The following is a 15,906-nucleotide window of genomic DNA, read 5'->3' as shown; positions in this document are numbered from 1 at the left end:
TTGCCTTATTCACCACCGTGCACTTGCCATTTATTTCATGTTGCTTATCGAGGCTTGGGAAAGATTTATTGAATGTTTCATGCTAAATAAATGCTACCTTCTATGCTACTCCTTCTCCAAGATCAGCTCAGCTTCCACCTCACCCACACGTCTTCTCTGGTTCCCTCTCGGGGCTACACCTGCCTGTTCACTGTGGGTGTGTTGCTTGCTGTGCCCCACTGTATTCTAATTATGCATCACTTATGTTCTCAGTGTTCACTTGAGAGTATCCCCAGCAGATAACACAGGGAGCAGTATTTTTCACGGCTTTACCCATGAAACCTCCGGCACATAGTAGGCCCTCAGTGACTTTCATTGAAAAGAATGAGCAATATTTTAAAAAGGAAGATGGTATTTTCAAGGTTTATTCCTGAGTGGATGTAAGCAAAATTTCATTTAAAAAGATATATGAAACATCCAATTATTTTGCTGGGTAATAGAATTTTTGTAACAATAAATATAATTGTAGAAATTAAATTTCCACCATGAAAGATCTAAATGCTTTTTCTTCTCTGAAATTAGAAGGTTGAAATAAAAGGTCTTTAAACACAGAAAAGGAGCTGTTTGTCTTGTGCAGGTCACTGTCACTTGCTCTACAGAGGATGTTGGGATGGTTGTTCTAAAAGTGGTTAAAATGTTTACCTTTGGCATGGATGAGGGCAGGAGAAGCGTTTGTTACAACTTGAGATCTGAATAAGATAATTAAAATTCAGCTTCTTTTCTGGAAAAAACCCTTTAATCAAATTCATTAGAATGAAAGTTCAAGGGAAAAACTTGAGAAAATACCAGTGAAAGGATTTATATGTATGTTTAATTTTTTGACTAATATATAAAAGGCTGCTTTTATGAGTGTTCTATCTGGATGCAGTAAAAACTTTATTATATCAGACCACTTTGGAATTTCATGTTAACAGTATATTGTCTATTATCAGGAGTATAACACAGTTATTATTTATGGGAATTAGGTAAGTTATAAAGTATGCCTGGGAAATAGCAAAAGTATTGTCATGAAAGGTAACACATTTGCCTAGTGCTTGTTCCTGGGTTAAAGGGAAATGGGGAACATGAATTGTCAGAACTGACAGCAACCTCAAGAGGAAACGGGCCATTTTAAGGTCTGCTGAGTGTCACCACTTCACTCACCTACCCATATCCAACCATCTTACCAACTTAGTTTTAGTAGCTGCATACTTTATGCTCATTCATAAAAAAAAGAGAAGGAAAGCTCAGAAAGATGTAATGATTTTTCCAGGGAAGATGTAGAATCTTTTCTGGACGGTGCAGAAAGTTTTAACAAGGCCGAGCCATGTGGCTCAAGGACGTAGACGCCTGCAGTGTAGAGTTCTGTCACCTTGGCTCCACCTCTCTAACTTTCATTGACAAAGCTGAGGATCAGTTGGTAGTCATCTTCTTCCACATAACACCTTTAAGCTGTAACTCACCTCTGTTACGTGGTTCTACACTGTAAGATACCGGGCGGCAGAGGTTGCATCAGATTAATATGTAGTCCCAGCATCTGAACACCATAGGGCACCTGACAGTGTACATTTGCTAAATATTTATTTTATTTTATTTTTAACTTTATTCAGTTTTTTTAGAGACACACACACACACACAGAGAGAGAGAGAAAGAGAGAGAGAGAAGGGAGAGGAGCAGAAAGCATCAACTCTCATATGTGCCTTGGCCAGGCAAGCCCAGGGTTTTGAACCGGCGACCTCAGCATTCCCAGGTCGACACTTTATCCACTGGTCAGGCGCATTTGCTAAATATTTTGAGTGAATGAAGCAAATTGAAGAGTAAACAATACCATAAACTCGTTAAAAGTTGTTATTTCCTACCAACATTGTGTCTGAGAACCATCAGTGGTTATTAATATTTTATTACATTTTCCAAGACAGTAAACTTGTGTTTTTTCTCTTTTTCTTTTAGTGGAGAAAGAGGATCTGGAAAGACCGAAGCCAGCAAACAAATAATGAGACACCTAACCTGCAGATCTGGCACCAGCAGGCCGGTATTTGATTCCAAATTCAAATTTGTAAGTTTCTTATTTGGCTTGGAAGATACGTTGAACCAAAAAAAAATGTCATTTAAAAATAAAGAGTGACATGATAATATACCACATGTTTGACCATAAGTTGGTCAAAATCTGTGGAAGTAAAAAAAAAAAAAAAGATTGAGGCTTGGTATCAATCAATATTGTTCAAATGAACTTTTCTTGTAAATATTTAAAATATTTTGAACATACTCTTTTTTTCATATTTGTTCAGAACAGGTGAATTGAAAACATGTTAAGTGAGTTAGAGGTTGTTCACATAGAAAGTTCCACTTTGGTATGTAGATGCATTTGATAAAGTTGAGTCAATCAGCGACCTTGTGGGGGATTATTGAAAGCTCATGATGATGTTTCAATGTATGCAACATAATTGACAAAGGGAAACCTGAAGGACATTGATGAGCAGGTAGTAAATCTTCAACACCAGGTCAAAAAATCATTAGTTTTATATGTCAAAAATTATGTTTAATTTCTCACACGTGTAAGAAGAATGTTAAAAATAATTCAATGAGTTCTGTATAACATAGAAGAAAATGATGTCCCTAAGTGCTATATCATTTCCTTGATAAAAAACAAACAAACAAACAAAAAAAACCCAACACATTATATACAGCATCGGCTGTATTGTACCCATAAAGATTTCCTTGGTGAATGTTTCCAAGTGAGGCATTGCAAATATAATGATGCAGCCTCAAAAATTTTTTTTATTATTATTGAGAGGGAGGGAGGTAGAGAAACAGACTCCTGCATATGCCCCAATTGGGATCCACCCTGCAAGCCCGCTATGACGCAGTGCTTTGCCCATCTGGGGTTGTTGCTCTGTTGCTCAGCCCCCAAGCTATTTTAGCACCTGAGGTGACCATGGTGCCATCCTCAGTGCCCAGGTCCAACTGTGTTCAAATGAGCCATGGCTGTGGGAGTGGGGGAAGAGAGAGAAGAAAAGAGAGAGAAAGGGGTGGGGAAGTGGTGGAGAAGCAGATGATTGCTTCTCCTGTGTACTCTGACCAGAAATCAAACCTGAGATTTCCACACACCAGGCCAATGCTCTATCACTGAGCCAACTGGCCAGGGCTGACGCAGCCTCAAATTTACACAGCTTGCTCCACCAGAATGTTTCCTGCACAGGCCTCACTGCACATACCTTTACAGAATGAGTTCTGCATTTCATTCAGCAATTGTATATTCAAAAGTGTCTGATTACATTGGAATGAAAACAGTCACTACTACAGCGGTTCTCAAAATTTTTGAAGACGGCACGCAATTAAAATCCTACAAATAATTGTAGGTGTACTATATACAAATTTATGAGAAATATGTTATAATAATTAAGTCAAATATTAAAGAAAAAATATAAAGTCCAAGCGTGCTTTTATGGTAATTAAACAAAATAAATACGACAAAATTAAATTTATTCTGACATTAAAAAACATTTTTATGTTACATTTTTTGAGTTATGCTTTTTAGAATTCATAAAAAAAGAGGGGTTAAAAAACAACAACAAAAAGTTATCTTTATATATATACACACACACACACACACACACACACACACACATTCTTAGTAAGTAAATTCGGCAGGTCCCGGTAAAAATGTTATGTTAAGTTTTTTCATTCTTGTGTTTATAAGAAACATGAGCCTGATGTGTCCTAGTGATTTCTCAATGTTTGGGCATATATTTGAAAGGAAAACTCTCATTTTTTCGTCAACACATTGAAGAATTCCTCTCCTTTTACTCTTGTGTTGAAGGTAGAAAATCCTAATTCACATAAATAGGATGTTGAAAATTGTACTAAAATGTTCAAAGCTTTTTTAGATATTGCCACATATTCTTCTTTTATAGAAATCCAAAAGGCTTCAAGAGACAATTCCTTATGTTTAATCATCAATCTACGATCAGTGGATATAGCTGCTAGTTCTTCTTCTTCTGTTAATATTAAACCAAAATCACTTGAAGCTTCCATGAATGGGTTTCTAATCCAATTGTATTGTTCAGTGTTAAGTGATGGAAAATGCTATAAATTAAATTCTGCCCATCAGCCTTCAAGTTCTGTTTTATTTACACTTAACTTTTGCTCACTTCCAAATCGGATTCTTCAATATCACACATCTTGTTGAGAAATCTATCTTTTATTTGGGTGTATTTATCTAAAAATAATGTAATGATGTGTTAATAATAAATATGATAATGATGCATTAACAAAAAAAAAGCAGTATTTCCATAATGAAATGGTATAACAGAGTAACTATATTTATTTTTATATTTGGGCACATGCCACAAACCAGCGCAGCTAGTAATTCCAGGTCCCAAGTGGGAACAGTGCAGAATTAAGATAATACGGGGTTGGGAGGGCCCTGTAATTGCTACTGGCAAGAACAAAGTGCACCCAAAAACCACATCTTGCTTTATTTATAGGGTAAAGTGGGCCATTAGCAAATCAATGAGATCTTTGATCATGTTTCCAAGGCAACCCAAGAATTTTACCAAGCGCAGAAAACCCCCACTATACATATCATCTTACCTTTACACCAAACAAAGGATAGAAGAAACTTGCCTCCAGTCTTTCTGGGGAACATGGGGGTAGTGTAAACAATCCAGCACCACAGCTTAACAAACTTTTGCAACCTAATCAGGCAAGTGAGATGGAGGGTTGGACAGACTGTCAGCCTACAGCCAATTCCCCATACCTCTGTTTCCCAAAAATCTAAACTCCAAAAACCCGATTGGTTTTTGGGTCCTCAACAGGCACATATTTATCTGGAATACCATAGGGTGCACCTGGAAATCTTTTAGGGAGTACCAGTGCGCCCAGGTGCACACTTTGAGAAACACTGCACTACTATCTTAGATCATCCCCTAAAACAATAGCGTCTGAAGGTTCACACATTAGGTTCACACATTAATCCACAAATCTAGAAGTGGATTGCACATTGAGTATTGTGCTATTTGTGTTTGGTTTTGTTTCACTTGCCTTTTTTACTTGTGGCTGCAGGTCAGAGTTATTTCTGCGGTGGTAATATGTACATGAGAATACTCTGTAAATTTAGTATTGATTCTTCATTTAGAAATGAGAGGAACTTCCATTTAATCAGTAGATTAATGTTAGTTCCTTATACTTTCTACTTTTGAATAAGAAGGCCTTAAAAAAGTAAATCTACTTTTAAGGATTCCTGAACATATGCCTGATTCTAGAGAGTTTTCTCTTTGTGAAAATATATAATAAATAATATTGCAGTGTATTCATGGTATCATATGTGTTCATTAATGACTTGACTTCATAGCCATTTATTAAGCTCAACCTATAAATTGAGCACCTACATAATTCTACAGCACAGCTCAAAATAATTTTGCATTTTAGGTTGACTTGGAAAGAATAGAATAAATTATCTTCTTTGTTCAGATATTGTAATATACCGACTACTGACAGTTAAGAATTAGAGAATTTATAAAACAACACAGCTATAAAATAGACTCAGGTTTACACCTGAGCATAACTAATAGAATAAAAGGATCTCTTGGCTTAATTATAAGGACAAGAAACAATAGTCTGCACTGTAAATTATAGAGTAAAACAATCATTTATTAAAATGCTTTCTTTGTGAAAGAGCAGGCTATGTAATTTCTGAAATGCATTCTAGATTACTTTATGTAAATTGGCTTTGCATTTTAGCTTATGTCAATGCATTTGAAGTTGCTTTTCTTTGGATAAGATAGATCTAACTCTTCCAAATTAATTAGCATCTTGGAATCAATATTATTCTATCTTTGCAAATTTAAGGTAACTATTTCTAATTAATTTTGTTTGTTTTATTTATTTCTCATGGCAATTTAAGGATGTTATAAATAATTGATTTCAAGTCTTGTGAAATAATATTTTTCAGATTTGAATGTGGCTTAAATTTCATGTCTATTATGCTCTTTTTGGTTTTTCTGTAAATTATTTATCTGCATGAATATCATTCAGTGTTCAAAGCACTCTTGAAACTTACTCATCCAGTCTTTTCACAGTATCCAAGTGTATGTGTGGGAATTATGTACAAGCATTGGCTAAATTTATGAATCAGCTGTAAATCTGTATAACATCACAGGACTGCAAACTGTGGAATCAGCGGATTTCCCATGGCAATAAGTTTATTGGAACATAAAAGTCATGTATTTTTGAGGGAAAAAAACTGTCTGAAACTGTTCAGTAATTTTGGAAAAACTGCGTTTCAACTTTAAGAAACATTCAGTTTTATTCACATTACTGAAACATTTATTGAGCAACTGCTTTCACAGAGCAGAGGGATGGGGTCAGGTTGATTAAGCCATTATTTTGTATTGAGGGGACCACGGATTCTTACTCTTAGAAAATACTATAGGTTAACTAATAGCATGATAGTAGTGCATAATTATTAGTTTATATTTTAATATTGTAATTATTACTATTTTATAGGAAGAAAGGCATACAATGTAAGTAGAAAAAAAATCATGCCAATAAAATATGAATCAATAAGTACAGAGGAAATATATACTCACTTCCCTTTGCATAGGTTTTTAAATTTAAAGTTGTATTACTGTGCACTGTCTCACTGTTTTGTTTCAAAGTCAAGGTAAATGGTGGAATTTTTTTTTATTCCATTTTCTCAGTATTTCTTTTAACACATTTGTTTGGTGCCACCTATTGGCCAAGTGGCGAAACAAAGATGAAAACAACTGGTTAAAATTTAGTATTTTAATCTTGAAATATAAACCAAAAGTGCATAATGTGAGAATGCCATATGAGTATTTATATTTTGTTTAATAGTTTTAGTTTTATGCCTTATATGTACTAGTGCTTATAATTCAAGCAGTAATAGTTCTATGATGCATTGTTTAAACACATTAATTCCACAGAGACATTATTTGGGTTGAAATCCAAGCTCCACTATTTACAAGCTCTGAACTTTGGGAAACAGACTTAATTTCTCAATTTTCTTTGCTTTAAAATAGACACACTAGTTATGAGGAGTAAAAGAAATATATGTATACATATACACATATATCCACAAATACACATATTTATATATATACAACTTTACATACATACATACATACATAAACTTAAATACATATGTATTTATATATAAAGTTATATATTATTAATTTCTATTATTATTAACAAAATAAAATTAATCTTTGTTATTTGTCATTATGTTATTATGCTTTGTATGTGCCAGGCACCAATGTTAGGGCTTTATTATGTACTTATAACCACTGAAGGAGCTACGCCTGTATTAGAATAAATAAGACCGAGGCTCAGGGAATTTAAGAAATTTTCTCAATGTGATATAATTTGTGATTAACAGAACTGGAATGTGAGGGCAGCTACTTCTCACTCCAAAGCACATGCATTGAACCATTACCCTATACTTCAGTGGTCCCCAACCTTTTTTGGGCCATGGACTGGTTTAATGTCAGAAAATATTTTCACGACTGGCCTTTAGAGTGGGACGGATAAATGTATCACATGACCAAGATAAGCGTCAAGAATGAGTCTTAGGTGGATGTAACAGAGGGAATCTGGTCATTTTTTAAAAATAAAACATCGTTCAGAGTTAAATGTAAGTAAAATGAAAATAATGTAAGTTATTTATTCTTTCTCTGCGGACCAGTACCAAATGGCCCACGGATCGGTACCGGTTTGCGGCCCGGGGTTTGGGACCACTGCTGTACTTCATATTTGGCCACATGTCATTAACTATCTTTTATGCACTTTTTCTATAATAACAATTTGGTTTGTTATGTGAAACATCAAAAATACCCTAGAAGCCCAAATATTTAAAAAATTTTATTCCAAGCCTTTTAATGAATTTTAAAGTTATTTAATGTAATGATATAAATGTTTAAAATGTAATATAATTGCATTATTAATTTCACTATATATTTATTTAATGTTAAATTATTGTACAAGAAGAAAAAATAGGACGTCCTTAAATATTATTTGTAATTATTTTTCAGAAAATATTTCTTCCATGATTACTATAATTCACTGATATATAAAATTAAATTATAAGGAGGCTTAAAAAATAAAGTTTTTGTAAAGATTTAGTATATATGTTTTTCCAAAAGTTCAAACTTACAAAACAAAAGTTTTAATATATTTCACTATTGTCACAGCAATTAACACTTGATTAAATTCAAAGTCCTGTTTCATATTTTTCAAAATATAAAGTATTTTTAGGTGAATTAAATGCTTTAGTTTAACAGTATCCAGAAAATTTTTAAAAAGGAGCAAAATTTGTTTTTTTTTAAATTAGGTTAAAATTCTCAAAAATAGTGTCTCTAGAAATTATTTTAAGGAACCACTACCCAGTGTATCAATAAGGTATTATTGTCTCCCTCTTGCCACTGACACCGGAACTGTATTTATTAACATTATTTGTATCTTGAAAGATAGAAAAACAACTTTTTGACCTGCCAGTTTTTATGCTGTTTATAGAATTTCTTGGTCATAATCATTATTTCAAGCACAGTAAAGAATAAATGATGTTTGTTCTATAGTCAGTGTTTAAAGAAAGAATTCCAGATGCATGTTGATCTGAGGAGCTTTACTAACAGCATTTTAAAGCCCCAAACTCCTCACTACTGAAAGAGAACATATGGGAATAAGAAACACTGACTACACAGCTTCATCTAGAATTCTAATTCTTGTCTCTGTGGGAGACAGTGGAGCAATGACAGGTTAAAGGAAGGGTAATGTAGGGGCTCAGGTTGAAAAGAGTGTGCAAAGTAAGAGAGTTAAAAGAAGGTTATAATTCAGTGTTTTACTGAACTTATTATTATTATTATTATTATTTTACAGTTACAGGGAGAGAGTCAGAGAAAGGAATAGATAGGGACAGACAGACAGGAATGGAGAGAGATGAGAAGCATCAATCATTAGTTTTTCGTTGCGACATCTTAGTTGTTCACTGATTGCTTTCTCATACATGGCTTGGCCGTGGGGCTACAGCAAACCGAGTAACCCCTTGCTCAAGCCAGCGACCTTGGGTACAAGCTGGTGAGCTTTGGTCAAACCAGATGAGCCTGCGCTCAAGCTGCTGACCTCAGGGTCTCGAACCTGGGTCCTCTGCATCCCAGTCCGACACTCTATCCACTGCGCCACCTCCCGGTCAGGCTGAACTTATTATTTTTAAAAGATATTCTGACTATCGCTTATATTAACTTTAATTTCTTTCTTCCAAAGCTACAACAGCGTTCATGTGTATGATTTTCTAGTCCCATATTTTATCTGTGTGTACATTTTCTGTACATACATACCAATGATAAAGTTTAATTTGTAAATTAGGCACAGTAAGAGATTAACAACTACAATAATAAAATTATTATAACAATATAATAAAAGTTATGTGAATGTGGCATTATTAATTGAAATAACATGAGCACTTAGTGCCTCCACAGTTACTTAACACAAGCACTAAGTGCCTCCACACTGGAGTTGATAACAAAGATGTCTAGTAAGTGACTCATAGACACGTAGCCTATACAGCATGGACACACTGGACAAATGGATGGTTCACTTTCTGGGTGGAATGGAGTGATGCAATGCAAGATTTTGTCATGTTACTCAGAATGGTGTACAATTTAAAACTTAAGAGCTTTTATTTCTGAAATTTTCATTTAATATTTTTGAACCATGGCTGACTGCAGTTAACTGAAACCGTAGAAAGGAAAACCATCAATAAGGGATCCTACTGCAGTTTGTAGTCGAGGACAGTGACCTCAAAAATTTAGCATGGAATTTTCTGATCCTATAGAGAACTTCTTAGATAATGGGGTGTTACCTGTATCCAATGGGGTGTTTCCTTTATCTTTGCTCTTATTCTCTAATTTTATGCAAGAAAAACCTGAGTAGTTCAATAAACAGTTCTCTTTTAATACAGGTCACGTGCATTTTAGAAGCCTTTGGACATGCTAAGACAACTCTTAACGATTTGTCCAGTTGCTTCATAAAGTATTTTGAGCTACAATTCTGCGAGAGGAAAAAGCACTTAACTGGGGGTAAGTTTAAAATGATCTAAGGGAGATCTCACTTGCTACCAGAAGAGGGCAGAGAAATACCAAGCATGGGGATAACCGTTAGAGCTGTGCGTGCCAGTGTGTATGTGTGTGTGTGTGTGTGTGTGTGTGCATGTCTTCGTGTGTATGTATGTACATGTGCAGCTATATCTGAGATGTCAAGTTATGAGTTCTAAAATTATTTCAAATTAAAAAATATTTTGAAATGCAAAGTGAACTTTTTAAGGTGATTATAAACTATCTAATATGGACCCAAACTAAAATGACCCATGCTGAAATGAATATTTGCTAAACATGGGAATGAATTGAAATGCTCAATTAAAATGAATTGTAACTTGAGTATATAATTTCTTCATACAGCACACTCTAAAATCTATTTCAAACAAAAAGGAATCTATACTTTTAAAATTATTGAATTAAAACAATCAAGATATCAAAGTGATCATCCAACTAAATATAAAGAGATCTGTTTCTTGTTTGATTTAAATATTTAATGTATACTTTATGAAAATTTCCTTTTTTTTTAAATTAAACAAATATAGAATTCAGCTAGAGTTTTACATCTGTCCAATCAAAACAGATTCTCTATGCAGATGAACAACATAAGTACAGTTGTAGATGGAATGCCTAATCTACTTAGTGGAATCAGCTATTTTTAAAACTTTTTGAATAGCTGCTAGTTAACAAACATTTGCTAATTTTAATGACTTTTGAAAGATAATTTGATTTGCTGTTTTCAAGTTGCTTTATAATCTTTTCAGGAAATAAAAGTTAGTTTTGACTCTCATTTAGCAACAAAAAACTGTGTTTTGCAGGAAGTGTATGTCAAGATCAAATATTTACTGAGGAAATGTGGTAAATAATATGTGTAAAAGGGGCAAAAAAAAAAAAGAGAATGTTAGATGTTGGGATTAGAGGCTTAAATCCTGCAATAGGAAAGTTTTTTGTTTTGTTTTCTTTAGTTTTTGTTTCTAACCCATGGCTAAGAGCTCTATTTGAAGATCTACCATTTTAGGAAAGACCTCAGAGGGGAAATGTCTTGAGGCACAAATGCTTTTATGTCTTGGTGTATGGCACCCTGGTGAGACTGTCCCTCCAAGTGACAGGCACAGCCTGCATGCTTTGTTACCATAATGTTCCCCTGAGTTTTCCATGACCAGTGGTTGGGTCCATAGATGCTAAGGGGGTAGGAAGTTCCAAAATCTGTGTGTTTCAACTTCTTGTTACTCCAAGGTGAAGCTCAAACAAAAACAGGCACTCTGGGCCTAATCTGGAGTTTATTAGGGCTCTAGGCCCACCCCTTGACCTGCTGATTGGGATTCTCTGTTCAACAAGATTGACAGGTGATTTGTGTGAGCACTGACGTTTGAGAGGCACTGTTCTACCCAGGCAAAGCTGACCACTCGTGTTTAAACATGGTTGGCCCAGAAAAGTTGCTTACCTGGGATATCACTCGCATGAGTTCTTTTCCTGTTTCCATTCGATACTTCCTTCACCAAGGTTATGATACAATAACTGACCGTGAAGGTCTTATCCATTACTAATGTTGTTTACTACTTTTTCTGGATAGAATTTAACATGTCCTCTTCTTCAGGAATGTTCATTTAAAAAATAATTATATACACATTAAAAAAAAGAACTAGAAAACACTGCAGTGAGCACTTATGTATTGAGCCTTCTGTTAATCAGCAGTCTCTATTAGCACACAGCCCCATACGGCTTCGGCATAATCAAATCCACAAATACCTCTCACGCGGCTTCTGCAGTCAGATACTGCAGAGAAACGCTGCTCACACTGTGATACGGTGATAATAAATATTCATCAAGGTGAATCTGAGGCTCTTCAAGATTCTGAAATGCCCTCAGAATCATTAAGGAATGACGAGCATAAATTCAGTATACTCTGAGCATTGTTCAAGTTTGAGCTTATTCCACTCTTAGGGAAGTAGCGGCCCAGACTTCCATGTCGTTAGGTACTCTCCACATTTCTCCACTTTTTATTTTGTTTTTCTCCTCATTCTGTTCTCCTTGCTAGAACCCTTAATTCAGTCCTTATCGCCTAATTTATTGGGTCATTTATTCCAATGTCCTTTTAAAATTCTGGCAAAATGATTTTGTAGTTTTTATGTTTTTAATTTTAAAGAATAAAAGAGCTACTAACAAAACAAACAAACAGATAAAGACAGTGCTAACTGAGACTACATGAATAGAAGCAGAATGCCTAGAACAGAAGTGGTAGGGGAAGTCTGAAGTGGTCAGACTGGGGGTTCAGTTCTTTGTTTTCTGTATTTAAGAGGAAAAACAAAGAATGTATTCAGAGAATGTTTATCAGGGGAGTGAAAATTGAAGTGCCATGTGTTTGAAGTGCGCTTAGAAGAAATTAAACACATTTACATTGGAAAGGAAGAGATTCAAGGGAAATATGACAAGGGTCTTGAAGTATATCCGCTACCATGAAACGATCATGAGTACAAACATTGATTATGCATACTGTGAAAAGTTGGTAAATGTTTCAGAGAAGGAATACCTTCATTTAATCATGAGAACTTTCCACCTTACTTCCTCGTAATTGCTAAGAGCTTTCTCACCCTGACGCTGGATGTCCCCAAGTAGGATGAAAGAGCGGACTCCTACTGTGCTACAAATAGTCTGACCCGATGGAGGACACCTGCACTAGATTATCCCAAAAATGCTGCCTACTGCTCCACATTCTGTAGTTCCAAATATGAAGAATTCTGTTAACTGTTGACCAGATTTCTGATGCCCAGTGGAGTGAATTGATAGTGTTTATTGTCTCCTAGTGCCCCTCAGCATAGACTAAAGAGTGGATAGGAGAATGTGAAAAAAGTGTGTTACTGCCCAAGAGCTATTAAGATGTAAACACTGATGGCAGAGATCATGTCTGCCTGGGTAGCTAGTAGGCACATAGTAAGTGTCAGTTGGGTTAATGAATCTAAGGAATGGCATCATGGAGGAACAATAAAACGAGGCAGTCATTATTCAGTGCAGGGAGGAAAAGGCCATATACGACTGAAACTGTGAAACAGATAAAGAGGGTTATCAATAATGAACTCTGGATTATTTTTAAAATCAGAGCCAAGTTTCTTTCATAATTAGAGTTTATGTGTGCTAACAATTCAACTATTTCCTACTTTCTTAGAGCACTTGTTCATGTTGGAATGGGCAGAGCAGAAATATGCTGAAAGTTCTGCAAGGGGAAGAAGACCCAGAGTCCTCATGTAAAATGTGAAGACTAGTTGGCTTCTCCTCTTTTCTATGCCCTTGAGACACCCACGTATAGTTAAGTGGAAATTAAACTTTACGAACAATTAGAAATGCCTCCTAGTAAATATGCCATGGTTCTGCTATCTACTTGGGAGACTTAAACCTTAGCGTTAACACAAGTGAGAAAGAAAATACTTTAAGGCTTTTGCCTTTTTTTCAAATCTTGACTTGAGAAGCCAAGCCAGAAGACAGTCTTCACCTTCGATATTATCATTATCAGCTCTCGTTAGTATTCGACTCTCAATTGGACTTTACTTTCAAAGTTTCAGAGAGCTTTAATTGATCTTATCTCCTTTGAAGAACAGCATCTTTTAATGCAAACAGCCTGATCTTTGGAGATCAGTCTTCTGGGTTTAAATGTAAAAAAAGGTTCGCAATGGCATTTAAATGAGGCAATCTTTAAAAACCGCCTAGCACAGTGCCTGGTATACAGTAGGGTGGTTTTTGGTATACAGTAGGTATACAGTAGGCTTTAATGGTGGTTCCTTCCTTTTGGAGTACAAGGGAAGTCAATCCTCATCTGCTGTGGGGAGAAAGAAATTAAGAGGAATGTGGAAATTGGCAATGTCAGATTCAGGACTAGTTTCCATGCTTTTACTCCTACTTGAGGCACTTTTCACTTACGCCACCCCTAGCTTTAATGATTATTAATAATGAAGTCAAAGATATGCACAGTGTGAAAAAGAAGATTTTGCCATATTAATTAATCAATAGTATGTTTTTGATGATTGCTAATTGAAGGTATCATGAGACTTTCAAGGAACAAGTCATGATTTATAACTAGATGAATGAAGCAGGGTGAGATTTGGTGCTGGAAATTTCTAGAAATCAACAGGACTGAAAACAGGCATTTGTTTTTCTTGAAGATGAAGGACATTTATATAAATATTTTCTACTTTATTTCATATTGAACAAACATTGGTTTAACTTTATAAAATACTTTTTCTACATATTATGTTACATATAATCTGTAAACATATATATTTTACAGTACCAAAATGTTTTGAGAAACATATATTTGTATGTAGATTACTGAAAAGATGCATTGTCACAAATATATACCTACCTGATCAAGACTATTTCTAACACAAAAGATCTCAAATGGAATTTGAATTTTGGGTTGTTTTATGTTTTCTTCCTTCTAAAAGCTTCTTTAATATACAAGTTTTTTAAATCTTACTGATCAAAATCCTGCCAATCCAGAGCAATTTTATTCACTGCTGGAGGTGCGCTAGCTAGGATGATTAGTAATTATGCTGTTTTAAAATTTAGATGAAAGCTATTGAAGTCACTCTTTGATGTGGAATTTGATTAGGTTCTAATGCTGTTTTAAATTAAGCTTGTCTGCTGGCTGGGACAAGTGGGTGTAAGGTCGCCCTTTTCCCTGAGTGTAGGAGCATGGTGGTCAGAAGGTCAATGCTCACTCTCCATTCTCACCAGATATTTCTTTAGTTGACGACTAGACAATAACAGAAGGGAATAATGATGGCAGTTTATTTTCTATTTGTATAGATTTTAAAATATATTCCTTTGAGTAATTACTGCATGGTAAATATTATTAATATTAAATGGAAAATTTTTTTTCAGCAAATAATCTGCTTAAGAAGGCAAAAAAGGGAAGAAAACTTAATAATTAAGACATCAACTTGAAAATACCAGTCACCAGACTTACATATACATGGGGAATGGAAAAGAACATGCACTACCTCATCCTAACTTTAAATTCACCTTTGGGCTTCCCCCCCCCCCTCCTTTTTTAAATGTATTTATTGATATTAGCAAAGAGAGAAGAAGGAAAAAAGAAAGAGAGACAGGAACATGGATCTGTTCCTGTATGTGCCCTGACCATCTATGCTTTAGGATTATGCTCTAACCAACCAAGCTATCTGGCCAGGGCTCACCTTTGGGCTTTAATACCGTGAATGAAAGAATATTTTGAAAGTGTCTTTTCTTTATGCACATATAACAACTTTACTAAAAACTGTCTAATACTACTTTTCTTCATAATGTTTATTAATTTTCAGATTTTTAGAACACTGATAATCATTCTTTCTGGCTAAATGGACTATTTACAATATTTATAATAGGCACAGCACTGTAATAGTGATTCCATTTTTTCAAATAAAATTGGCTGTATAAAACCAAAGTTCAGAGACCTCACATTTTTTGCTTTTAGAAGCTGGACTCTGAAATAATTATTAGCTGACTCATTACATGAGGTGTTGTTTGTAGTTCAAATGTAGGAAATAATTAAATCCATTTGCCTTCCTAAAAGCTGCTACCTTTTGTTCCAAAAAAATTATTGACCATTAATTCTTACTTCAAAGTGGAAAACTACAGTAGTTCACATTAGCATGTAAAATTCAAATATATCATTATTTACTGACCATTCATAATATTGAGAATACCCTAATTTCAAATAAAAAGAATGCTCCAGAAGCAATAAGATTTTCCTCATTACAAACAGATAGCCACAAATTCTGAGTAACA

The 15,906-nt window shown here is 34.8% G+C and overlaps 1 protein-coding gene across 2 annotated transcripts in view; it reads left to right on the top strand.

Moving 5' to 3' along the window:
* Positions 1–15,906, top strand: part of MYO16 (myosin XVI) — a 592,224-nt gene that overhangs the window by 281,610 nt on the left and 294,708 nt on the right. For both annotated transcript variants that reach the window (XM_066380569.1, XM_066380568.1), the window contains exons 14-15: positions 1,970–2,075; positions 9,996–10,113. In XM_066380569.1, the coding sequence (XP_066236666.1) occupies positions 1,970–2,075; positions 9,996–10,113 (224 nt within the window). The remainder of the gene's footprint in view (positions 1–1,969; positions 2,076–9,995; positions 10,114–15,906) is intronic.

Source organism: Saccopteryx leptura, chromosome 4 (genome assembly GCF_036850995.1).
Source record: "Saccopteryx leptura isolate mSacLep1 chromosome 4, mSacLep1_pri_phased_curated, whole genome shotgun sequence".
NCBI lineage: Eukaryota > Metazoa > Chordata > Mammalia > Chiroptera > Emballonuridae > Saccopteryx > Saccopteryx leptura.
Note: the sequence above shows the minus strand (reverse complement) of the source record. Positions and strands in the feature narration are given on the sequence as shown.